The 12,495-nt window shown below is 49.1% G+C and overlaps 1 protein-coding gene across 1 annotated transcript; it reads left to right on the top strand.

Annotated features, from left to right (window-relative positions):
* Positions 1-6,623: 6,623 nt before the first annotated feature.
* Positions 6,624-9,487, top strand: LOC142573045 (uncharacterized). Its single transcript, XM_075682545.1, has 3 exons — positions 6,624-7,083; positions 7,814-7,970; positions 8,759-9,487. Exons 1-3 carry the CDS (start codon positions 6,921-6,923, stop codon positions 9,273-9,275), a joined length of 837 nt encoding a protein of 278 aa, XP_075538660.1. The 5' UTR covers positions 6,624-6,920; the 3' UTR covers positions 9,276-9,487.
* Positions 9,488-12,495: the final 3,008 nt, after the last annotated feature.

Raw genomic sequence — 12,495 nt, 5'->3', positions numbered from 1 at the left:
TGCATACGTTCATTGGAATCGTGAATATACAGAAACGCGGTGTCTAGTCGAGTTGTAAAAAAAAAAATACGCGACCTTTCCAATGGCTGTGATACTTCCGTAAGGCTGAGGCTACGAGCGCTCAGCAAAGTGAAGCGAACAGTGCATACATTTATTGAAGTCACCCATAAAACACAGAAAAGAGCAGACATTTCACTCCACTGCTGTGAGGGTGCAACGTAAAGTTGAAGAGACCGCGAGTCTGACCCCGCTATACGGTCGCGCGAAGCCGCAGCTAATCGTCGAAAAGGAGCCGAAAAAGCCGAACTGCGAAAGCTGCAACGCGACGATGCCATACGTGTTACAGGAGTATAACGTGCTGCCGAACTTCGCAATATGGCACGCGTATGTAGGCCTGAAAAGTCGCCTTAACGTCGCCCGGCATAAAAAGCACTATGCGGCTTTAGTTACCGTAGATATATGTAATGCCTGTGAACATACAATTTTAATAAACCGGTTACAGGGCCACGGCTCATTTTCAGGTTGTACTGTAGCATGAGAAAATGAATTTTGAATAGGCGGGGAATTATATTGTTTTCAAAGTGGCTTTTCTTCTCGCAAACGAAGACAAGAAGCGTGCCTCAGGGATCGGTACTTTCACCACCAGCATTTAATGTTTTACTGACCAGAAAACCCGTTCATCGAGGTGTCAGTTTATGGTGACATTTCCTCTTTGTTTTCTTTTTTGCTGTGGGTATATACTCGCGGAGAACTTTCTGTGGCAATGAAGGGAAAGTTACGAAGGCAAAGCGCGCACAAGTGTGAGCGCTTGTGAAAAGAGTCCCGCGCTTTTATCCACGTTAGTTTAAGTAGGGGAACAGAAAACATAAACGCCTTATTAGCGTCAGTTAAATAAGAGAAGGCACACCAGTGAATGTAAACGTTTACTTATTTTGTGGCTTTTCCCTTCTGCCTATGGGCAAACGCGAAACCGTCGCACGTGGAAGCTGAGTCTATTCAGCGCCTGTTCCGAGGAACCGAAAGCCCTGTCAAACACAGGCGGACTACTTTGCATGGTAACAGATGTGCAAAAGCTCCGCCCCCGTAGCTTTCCTGTCATAGCCACAGAGACTTGTCCACGAGTATAGTGATATTTACTCCCTTCACCAAATTTTGCTGTCGTGCCTAAGGGAACTGGAAGGCTGGCTGCATAGCTTACACTAAACCTGAGTGCTGATAAGTGTGCTAACCTTCCTTTTCCCTTAAATGCCCCAGTACACAAATCGCTTAACTATCACCTTGAAGGTATCCTGCAAGCAGAGTTACTCAAGTAGCTTGGAGCTATTTATAAAGGATTTCTTAAGTGACGTTCTTATATTGAATATATCGCGACAAGAAAGCTCGTGTAATGGTCATTTGCGTAAGTTGAGCAATCGAACATTAAGTATGCGAAGAAAGTAACTTTTAATTGTATACAAAATTGACACGTGTACTTGTTTTCGGGTGACTGCGTTTCATTGTCTAACAAATGTTATCGCTCAGCGCAGGACGCGCGTGCACGTATCGGAAGTTTTTGGAATGTTATCCATGGTTCTATCCACTGTCGTTACCGAGCCTTGTGTAATTTGATTTGATGTATGCGCGACGCGAATTGCGTAAGACTTTCTGGAACACACGCGGGCACCAGCGATTGCTCTGGAAGCTTCGATGACTGACCTACAAAAACTGACGTGCTTGACCCGCTGATTCGGCGATCGCCGACCGTGTTTTGCCGCTTTCGCTGTGCATTGAGTGCAACGTGCTTTTATTGGGCGAATGACGGTAATTACACGTACGGCTCATAAACTTGATATCCTCTAGTGCCACTTCCATGCCGGTTCCGTCGATGCCACAGTTTTCGATGAATAAAAGCACGTGTCCGAAAAATTGCCGAAAAATGCAGGAGCCCTGCGAACTGCGTCAGCACTGCTTAGCCCCCTAGCGGGCAGTCTGAAATTATACAAACTGTTTGTTTTTTAGTCCATTAGACGTATATTACCCAAGGAAGGAAGGAGGAAGGAAGGAAGGACATCAACTTTATTCAGGGTCCTGCAGGCCACGAGAGATTTGGGCTCTCATGGAGTGGGCGTCTCCCACGACGGAACCGGGAGGTTGAGTTTCCTGGCGGCGTCGTGGACCTGCTGGACGACCCAGAGTTGGGGAGCGAGTTCTTCGATCGCTCCGCATTGCTTCTTCAAAGTTCCGCTTGTCCGGTTCGGAGTTTATGTGGGCTTGCGAGCACGGCCATAGTAAATGGTAGACGTTAAGGGATGTATTGCAATTGGTACAATAAGACTTGTCGTAGAGCTCAGGCGTGTAATGGTGTAGTCTGTTTTGCGTGGGGTATGTGTCTGTTAGTAGCATTCTGAGTGTAACCGCTTGAGCTCGAGTGAGCGTGTGGTGTGGCGTGCTATACACTCTTAAAATTCTCACTCCCTTATGGGTGTAATGCGGGTGTATTTATCTTTTCACCCTTGTAAACACCCTTGACACACCCTTTTATAACGGAAAAGAGTGTTCAACAAGAAAGCACCTTTGGGACACCCCGGTCTTTCTAATTTACACCCTAATTATAAGGGAGTAAGTGAACAAAGTTACAGTATATGGTAAATGATCATTGCCAGTTTACGCGTTGATATTGGCTATACATGAAACGCGCGCTACCTGCGCTTGAATCAGGTAGCTGAAATGATTAGATCGGGGCATCTAGGCAGCAGCGCACTGATTCCGAACAGCGGTCAAAAATGAAGTTTCCCACGAATGTTGATATCGAACGGATGACACTAACGCGCAGACTTTGCATAGCCAGATATCTGCAAAAGGCTTCATACGATCAATGGCAAAATATTTACTATGCTCTCACTAAATACTTAAATGTGTGCAACCAGTTAGACTGGGAATGGTTAGGAGTGAGGGCTAACGGTAAATAGCTCACCAACTTACGGTTTGTAGATGACATTGGCTTACTCAGCAACGCTGCAGACTATTTGCAACAAACGTTTGAGGACCTTGGCGAAGAAAGTGTAACAGTCTGATTGAAAGTTAGTATGCAGAAGAGAAAAGTAATTTTCCGCGGCCTGGCGAGAGAACGAATGTCATGGTCGGCAGTCAGCCTCTAGAACGAGCGCAGAAATACGTTTATTGACGCTAATTACTCGCTGGGGCCTCTGATCAGGGAAATTAACAAAAATAAAAATTAACTGGAGAGCTTATGGCAGGCATTACTAAATCATGACCAGGGAGCTTACTGCTAATCATTGTTTTCTACCATTACTAACGTATGGGGCCGAAACTTGGAAGTTACCAAAGAATCTTGGGAACACGTTGAGGACCGCGCAACGAGCGACGGAATGAAAAATATTAGGCGTGACGATAATAGACGGGAAGACAGCGATGTGGATTTGAGAGTGAACGGGGATAGCTGATATTCTGGTTGACATTAAGAGGAAGAAGTCGTGCTGGGCAGACATTGCAATGCGTAAGGGAGATAACTGCTGGTCTATTGGAGTTGCAGAATGGGTGCTAAGGGAAGGGAAGCACAGTCGAGGACGGCAGAGAATAATGTGGACGTGATGGAATTAGGAAACTTGAAGACACGTGGAACTAGTTAGCACAAGAAAGGGTACTGGAGATCGCTGGAGAAGCTTTCGTCCTGCGATGGACATCAAAATAAGCTGATGATGATGTGACGACATCCATGCCAGCTTCGCGGCATGTCATTCTTGTTATGTCATGCATGCGTGTCATGCACGTTCTGATAACTCGATTTGCGTCGATAGCGGGGGGGGGGGGGGCGAGTAGCGGCGTAGCCAAGTGGGGCACGCCGGGCACTTGTAACGCTCACTAACAGTAAATTTTTTGCTACTGTGGCAATGGCCCCACTCCTTCCCCCTCCACGGTCAATTGGGACTCCCTCCCCCCTCACAAGGAAAATTTTCTGGCTACGCCACTGTGGGGAGGGGGGTGCAAGGTTGCTCTACACCCCTCCCCCTAACTTGTCAACGGAAACGGGGGAGGAGAGGGCAGCTGCCGCCGGGCCGCAAACCTTAGGCAGCCCAATTACCGGCTGCATTTCCTTTTGGACGTGAATACTGCTCTAATGTCATTATACAGTAAGATTCGTGGCGGTTCGAGGGCATGCGACACTAAAAAAAACCACATACAGCCATCAGCAAGTCTTAGCTTGAGCAGATCTTTGGGAGCTGGGCAACCATCTGATAAAAAGAAAAGCTTGGCACCCCTCTTACATGCATTGTCAACTCTGGGTCACCGCTGACTGCACATTTCCGGTAAAAAAAATCACACAGGAACTCCTCTGGGATTTGTCTGAGTATGCGTAAGCATTGTGACTCTTCCTCATCTGCACGCAGTCCATGTCGTTATCAATGTTATGAGACTTGATCCGACAAGTATTAATGACATCTCTGCGGCGACACGAGCTGCTGTGGTCAGCGGCGCCAAGTGAAATGGCGCAAGCAAAGTACTGCAGGTGGCGGGGCCAGGTGCGTTGGTGACGTTCCGTTCGTTTTGAGCCGTTATCGCTCTTTAGCATTTCTCATCCGCGTCGAACCATTAAGGCGGCAACACACTCCGACGTAACGCGCGCGCGCGCGCGCGCGCGCTCGTCTTGGCGACGTTACGTTGGCGAAAACACGACCCCCTACAGTCCGGCGGCATCTGGCGCCGACGCGGCCGGCGGCATTCAGCGCGCTCGGACGTCGTCCGGCGCCGAATGCAACCGACTGCATTTCGCGCCTAGCGCCCTCTCTCGTCGAGGTAGAGACTCGCTACTCGGCAGGCTGAGCCAGAACGAGATGGCCTCTTCGCAAGAAAGCGTGCCCGACCCATGCGGCTCCGAAATCGAAAGGTTTCTGGAGGCCGTCCAGCAACATCCTTGTGTCTACGACACCAAAAAGAATGGACTACTGGGATGCGCAGCGGGAAAACAACGCGTGGGAGCAGGTACGCATGTACTCCGGCCTCTCAACACGAGCGTCTGTGCTACTACGCACGTGTGTGTATACGTCTCCGGACATGCTATGCACTCAGCGCCTGTTTGTCTTGTTTTCCTTGTTTCAGTCGAAGAGTGCCTGAAACTATGGAAGCGGCTGAGGGACCGCTATATTCTTGAACTGAAAGCTATTGAAGCGACGAAAACGAGTGGCAGCGGCTACGTGTCTGTGTTATGTAGAGAGAGAGACCTGTTAAAGCGAGAGACACACGGTCCGATTCGGTGTCCGATCCGGCGTCCGACGAGCCGGAACGGCAGACGGAATCGAGGTGTTTTGCCGTGCCGAAGCGCCGGATCGGACGTCCGGCGTGCGGCAAACCGGGCAGATTTTCGTCGTCCGACGCGACCGGCAACCGCACCGTCGTCTGGCCGCAGCCAATGACAGCGCGGCTGGCATGTGACGTTCTCCGACGTTCCCTCCACGGAGGCGGCGCTGGCTGGCCGGTTTTCCGCAGTGTTTTTTTTTTTCCCTGCCTGCTGCAGTTTGTTTCCGACAAGAAATAGTTACCAGTTCAGTGAAATTATCTCGAACGTGTGCCTGTTATGCAAAGCAGCGCCTAGTACACTAGCACTAAGCTACTGGCGAGATCGGGAGCCGCGACGCGAGAGCATTTCGCGGGCAGACATCCCACACCGACCGTCTGAGCGACGCTGCTCGCTTCGCTTGCACGTTTGCCCTTCGCAACGACTGCGTCGAGTATACCAATTGTATTTGATTACGGGCGACCTAAGTGTACAGTGTTAATTGTTTTGGCAAACATAAGCGCTCTTCGACGAGCTCGGGTTGGATCGTAAGCGCCGTCTGCCTAGCTAGGCCTACCGGCCCTATCGCTGGCTGTTAGCGGAGTCGTCAGTGGACAACGCGCCGTCGTGAAGTGTTCTGTCACTTGCAAGGGCATGGTTTTATTGACAGTGTTCGTGTAAAGCGAAGCAGTGTTGTGCAGAGTTGTTTATATTGCGTTTCTCGACGTGGCTATGAAGTCGTGCTGGGGGGCTGGATCTGGGCGAAGCTTACGCGCCGCTCAATCTTTCGGATGCACGCACCGTGTGCCCCGAATCGTCGTATGCAGCATGCCGGAGCATGCGGCGCCGCACGTCGGATCGGACGCCGAATCGTACCGTCTGTCTCCTGCTTAATGTTTCGTCTTGCGGAATGTGTCTGCGTCCGTGCCATCGCCGAGCAACAGTCCGGTCCGCGGCGACAATCGCTACCGACAGAGAAAGCGCGCGAAAAGATTTGTTTCGATGTTCCACGACAGGCGGCACGGAGCGGCGCGGTGTTCTGCGCATGCGCTACTCCAGCTGCGGCAGGTGCGCGGCGTTGTAGTGTAGGGGGACGGATTTACGCCTGCCGCGTTCAGACTACGTGCGCTACGTACAGATCGTTCGCACGGATCGTAAGCGTAAACGCAAAAAGCGCAACTAGTTTGTTCACATTACTGTTGCAGTGAGCGTAAAGTACGCAACAATCGCAACCAAATGTTGGAGTACCCGCTACTTTTACAAGCACAGATACAACTGTTACGACGCCGCCAATGCACGAAGCAGTTTCGGTTTGCATCTTCCGGTCACGGAGCTTCCGGCCTCCCCAGATTCCGCGTTTTTATTCGGTGCCCGCCATCCCAGCAGTCCGACGTAGCACCGTTCTTGGCGTCTCTATGCGGTTTGACGCTGTTATTGTGCTGTGTGTGCTCGTGGCTGGTGAGGATACTAGCTTCGGAAGCCTCTGCGTGACCGCCATCCCAGCCATCCGGCGTTGCAACGCTGTTCCTTGCTGCTGCTGCCGACGCCATCCGCGTTTTCCCGGGTTCGCGCCGAACGCGCGCGGAGTCCCTGAGTGCGGTGCGGTTTTCCGGTCTCCTTGTGTTGTGTATACTGCCCGTGGCTAGTGATGATGCTAAGTGCGGAAGCTTCTTCGCTGTGCAGCGATGAATTACTAATTGAAGAAGTGCGACAGAGGCCGATACTGTATGACCAGCGCCTGAAAAGTTACCGTGACAAGCAACTGCAAAACGACGCCTGGTTGGAGATAGCGAGCGCATTGAAACAAAGCGGTAAGTGTTTTTAATTTTTGCATGTGCGCGAAACTTGTAGCAATCAACCGCTTCTCAGTGTCAAGAGAAGTGCAATCTGGGTGCTAGGCGAGCATTGACAGTGTTGACGACGGTGCGCTGTAAGTTTCGTTCCAGTGCATTGTTGCAGTCCGACGCGTTTACGCCGCCGTAGTATCGAGTGCCACGCCTACAACGATGGTTTTATGGCAAGGAGGCATGTAGACATGCTCTCGGCGTTGTTTTGTCGCGTCACGCTCGGTGAAGCGGCGTATTCTGCGGCAACAATTGCAGGCCCTGAAATTGTTGCACAAGTGTGGGGTTGATTGCGTTCGGATCTGCGTCAGACCCAGCACGGAAATGCGAGTTGTAGCTTGTGTCAGCCATCGGTCGGGAGTCGAACCAACACTCGTAGAAGTGTCTGTGGGTCATATTATGAGTGTCTGTGCGGACGGACTACGCTATCGCATTGTGGCGCGTAATCAGCGATTAAGTGACCCACTCTTCTTGTCGCTACCATCGCGCCGAACGCAAGCTGGCACACCGTGAAAAATTTTTCTAGCGCACTTCCACGGCTGTGTGCACAAATGTTGATAAACGGCATATTCGGCTACAAAAATGAGATCAGCGTAATATGACAGGAGTGAGGTTTCTTTAGACCAACGTGTATTTCATAGTGTGTAATGTGCCCTTTATAGTATGTGAACGCCTTCTTTTCCTATGTGCAATGCAGTGGCAGAGTTGCAGCATCGCTGGAATTGTCTTCGACAGAAGTTCCTTCGACTGCGAAAGACATACGCCAAGTCTGGCAGTGGCGCAGCGGACGTTGCTAAATCATGGCTATTGATGCCCCATCTCATGTTCCTGGCAGACGCTATACAACATCGAAGGTAAAGGCCAACTGTTAGCTTCTTTGCTACTTAATAGGCGTGGGATTTTGTTGATAAGCATGGGATATATTGAGTACCAGCTGCGGTGGCCATATTTTGATGAAATAAATGCAAACACACTCGTTTACCTGCACTTTTGCGTACACTGACTGGTCCCCAGGAGGACAAAAATAATTACTAGTCCACAGAACGACATCCTCTGAAGTCTAAATGTGGAATTGGGGCTTTGTAGGTGATCTGTTCATGGCACGTTCGGTATACGTGTGTAGTAGTTGACTTTGACGCTTTCTTAAGTAGGAGCAATGGGTGCGGCACAACTGCCAGCACGTCGGGTGTAAAATGAACTACCAAAACACGAAAGTGTCATTGGTTGGGACTTTGTTAATTATTCAGGTAGCATTCATGCCTGTGTATCCCGTTCCTGCGCATTTCTAATATTTTACTCTATTGTAGTTCCCATGCATAGTTACATTCAAGCGTTAAAAACCACTGCCACATTTACATGTACTGCTGATGAAAATTTACATTATTCCAGAGTCCTCGGGTAGTGTTTCCGCTCCATTCTGCTGTGACAAAGGGCCACCAAGATCAGAATAATATTTCGAAGCTACACCCAGTATGTAAAATGAGGCATCATTTACCTGTCAGTGTTAACAGGAAGCTGTATAAGGAGCCCTGTACCCCACAACTTTGCATGTGCTGTTCTCTTTGTAATGTACAATTGCTTCAGCTTATGCATGAATATAAGCGTCTCATATAATGTTTTTTTTTTCCTCTGCCATCCACAGTCTGGCGAGACAAGATGCCTCAGCTGCTCTGTCTCTAGGTCACTCAGTCGAGTCAGCCAGTGACTCAGCATCGTCGGTGGCGGGTTTGTGCCGCACATTCTACATTGACAGCACACAAGATGCATCAGTTCCTGACGAGGTGCTTCAAGTTTTGTCCACTCCAGACGCTTCGTCGAACCCAAGCAGCGAGGTGGACTCACGGCCTGTCACCATCGCACCAGGGACATCATCAGTGTGTTCAGACAAAAGTTATGCACCACCTAATAACACAAACAAGCCTGCGAAAAGAAAACAAAAAGACCTAGATGATTTGATGATCACGACACTTGCCGCCAATCGCCAGCGACTGAATGAATTGACGACAGCTGCAGCATCAGTAGATGAGGATGAACATTTTCTGTTGAGCTTGAAAGGTCTTTTAGGTAAAGTAGATGGCCGCAAGAAGGAGCACATCAAGCTGCAGATTTATAGCCTATTAGTTGAGGCAGCATACCCTCCACATGCTGCAGAGCCGTGAGCACGCGTTCTAGGTCCGTACCTCTCGTGTATTACAGCTGATATTTGTGGCCATTTTTCTCATGACCTGCTAGGTGTAAGCAGACTCATTGACATCCATATCAGTTCTTTGCTCTGTGTGTTGCAAAAGATTTAGTGGAAGCTTGTAATGTTTTTCCTGGGCCACTGCAATTTTCAAGGTGAAATGTGCAATAAACATCCTGTGGAACAAATTTCTCTGCATTATTTTTGATAATTCTTGTTAAATGGACACTCCTGTGTGTGTGTTACCTACTGGGAAAGAAGATTGCTTCTAGCATTGCTGGTGCTTTTGGAAAAGGGTGTAATGTTGCAAAATGTGGTGTTAGATTATTGACATTTACGGGAACAAAAAGAACTTCGATACACAGTTACGCTCACCAAGTACACGCTGATATGATTCAAATAGCCAGCAAGTAGGTATTCATCTCTACAATCATTTGCCTGCTTTATTAGCTCTGTTTTATTCCTATTATATATAAAATATCGAGCAAGGTCTTCATGGAAACTCCATGCAGTGCAGAGGCGCTTTGCGAATGAAATAAAGCATTATCGACACAAGGCTGGTGTTTGCTAAACATTTATTGCTGGTCATATCTCAGTACTTATGGAATCCAGTCATTACAAAAGTAAGTCACAGTTAAGGCACCTGTAACTTAAATAGGAGGTCAGATAAAGATATTGGTTAAATTTGATTTCATTTAAACCCACTGCCAGCTCACAGAACCCGGACCATGAAAATAGGCAGCAAAGCAGTCTCTCACTTCAGATGCTCTCTTAGAGTAAGCATTAGAGCCTTGCTGATTTATTTGTGGCAGGGACTCTGTATTGTTCCTCCATTCACCTGGGATAACTACACCTGCACTGTTGCTACTGTCTCCAAACTGCGGTGGACAATAGCCACCTGGCAGCCTCCCCTCCTGCATCAGGTAATTGTGGAGACAACAACAAGCAGCTGAGACTGCAGCTGCATTCTCTGGTAGCAGACTCATGCGCTTCCGCAGCACCCTCCACCTGGCACACAAAATTCCGAATGCATTTTCAATGCATCGCCGTGCTCGAGAAAGCCTATAGTTGTAGACCCTTTTCGGTGTGTTTGGCGGTTGGCTTCATTAAGTTCACTTTTAAAGGAAATGCGTCGTCTCCTACCATTACAAATGGAAGAACAGGCCCATCACTGGGCAAGGCTGCAGGGGATGGCAACGTTTCCTGTGCATTGTCGACAATGACTCCAAGCCCGCACGCTGAGAAAACACCACCGTCGCTTTCTCTGCCAAAAGCCCCTATATTAGCAGTTGTAAACCTGTAGCCTGCATCACAGGATGCCATGAGGTTGATGCTGAAGCTACGTTTATAGTTAAAGTACACAGAACCAGAGTTTGGCGGTGCGTCCAAGTGAATGTGCTTCCCGTCGATAGCACCAACACAATTTGGGAAGTTCCATTTCCACATAAACTCATCAGCTATAGCCTTCAGTTGCCTATGATCTGGCCGTCTCAGGACCCTTGGTTGAAGAACCTTCCATATGGCAGTGCACACTTGAGGAACCAGTTGCGAGATCGTTGATTTTCCAACCCTGAAGCTATATGCCAGAGACTGGTAGCTGTTTCCGCTTGCCAAGAACCTGGAATATAATTGACAACATAAGTCTATACTGCCTTTTGTTTAACGCCTTCTTGTGACTTTAGGCAAAAAAAAAAATACAAAACAGCAGTTCCCAGCTGCTCTGCATAATGTGCTTTTATCAAGTGGCAACAGTTCGTATTCATGGACTACGCTGTGAACAGGAGGCATGATAAACAGCCACGTTAACTTCTGAAACAAAAAAACTTGTGTGACTGCCAACCTTATCAAAACCGTTTATTTGCGGACTTGTTTTCTTTGTGAAATCAGAATGCTGCACTTAACGTCTTTAGGACAACGCAGAAAAGCAGCGCGAATATTGTAACGGCGTACTGCGTGCTAGTATACTATAAATACACTTTCGACACGAGCTTGGGGCTGCGCGACTGTCTTTAAGATATGCGTATCGCAGTGACTACCACACGAAATCTGTAGCTATACAGCAGGTTTCCGTCGGCAAAATACGGATTTCACCAAAACATTCCACATAGCTCCGCAGTTAAAGAAGCCCACCTGCTCCCGCGTCTACCATTCCAAGCATAGAACACGATAGAAATTTCCATATAATATGCTTACCTCAGTGTTATAGCCAAGCGCTCAGCTGATGACAGGGATTCTCGCAGTTGCGTCTCTTGAGCTTGTATATGCGGTCGGAGGAGGCTTTCCAGGAAGTCAAACTGCTGCGGTGACATCCGCACGAAGTCGTAGAACAACGCCGTATCGCCAGTCCGCAGCTTCGCGAAAAGATTGTGGAAATCTCCGTCAACGGCTCTGTCGAGGAAGATTTGACGAACCCACATTCTTCTACGACGCCTCCGTCTGCGTCTGTTAAGCGCGTAGACGATGACAAGCTCACTTTGGGCTTGAAGAGCCTCGACCTGCGTTAACAGCCGCTTGCTGATCGGCGCCATGTTGAAAAATGCGAAACGCGGCTGTCCCAGAGCGGTGATTGGCCAGTCGTAAAAAACGTATCTTATCGAAAGGCTCAATGTGAACATAGGCGGTTGTAAGCTGCGTAAAAACTCGTTCCAGCAGTTGCGCAAATTGCAATAAATACGCCACTTACAGCGGATGCGACTGTAGTCTGAACGCGGCAGCGGCGTAGCCGACCTGGCGTGACGTAGCGCAACCACCGCGCACGCGCGCGCCGGGTCACGTCGAAATGTATTGGCGCCTTTATCAACCGTGCTCCGGCGGCGGCTGCATGTGGCACGCCCGCGCGAACCGTATCTTGAAAGCGAACTGCAATGTGGACAGAGTCTGCCCACCGCTGAAAACTTCACGCGCTGTGTTCTCACCGTTTACTTCGCTTTGAAAACAGACGCGCGTACACCTATCTTGAAAGTGATCTGCGAAAAGCGCATAGTGCGGCATGAGCTGAAAGCTTCGTGAGCGCTGTGTTCTCGCCGCTTCGGTCGCGTTGAGGCGAGAGGTAGCACGAAGGTGAATTCAGTCGCTGCTGCGGGTTCTATTTTGAAAGATATCGTGCGGTACGGACTGACGGACGGATTGTTATTCTTTTTGGGTAAGTATAGGAATGCTTCCGTTGTAACAGAATCGCAGGGTTCGCGAATTTCGCG

Source organism: Dermacentor variabilis, chromosome 2 (genome assembly GCF_050947875.1).
Source record: "Dermacentor variabilis isolate Ectoservices chromosome 2, ASM5094787v1, whole genome shotgun sequence".
NCBI lineage: Eukaryota > Metazoa > Arthropoda > Arachnida > Ixodida > Ixodidae > Dermacentor > Dermacentor variabilis.
The sequence above is the reverse complement of the archived record's forward strand: the minus strand, read 5'-3'. Positions and strand labels throughout refer to the sequence as shown.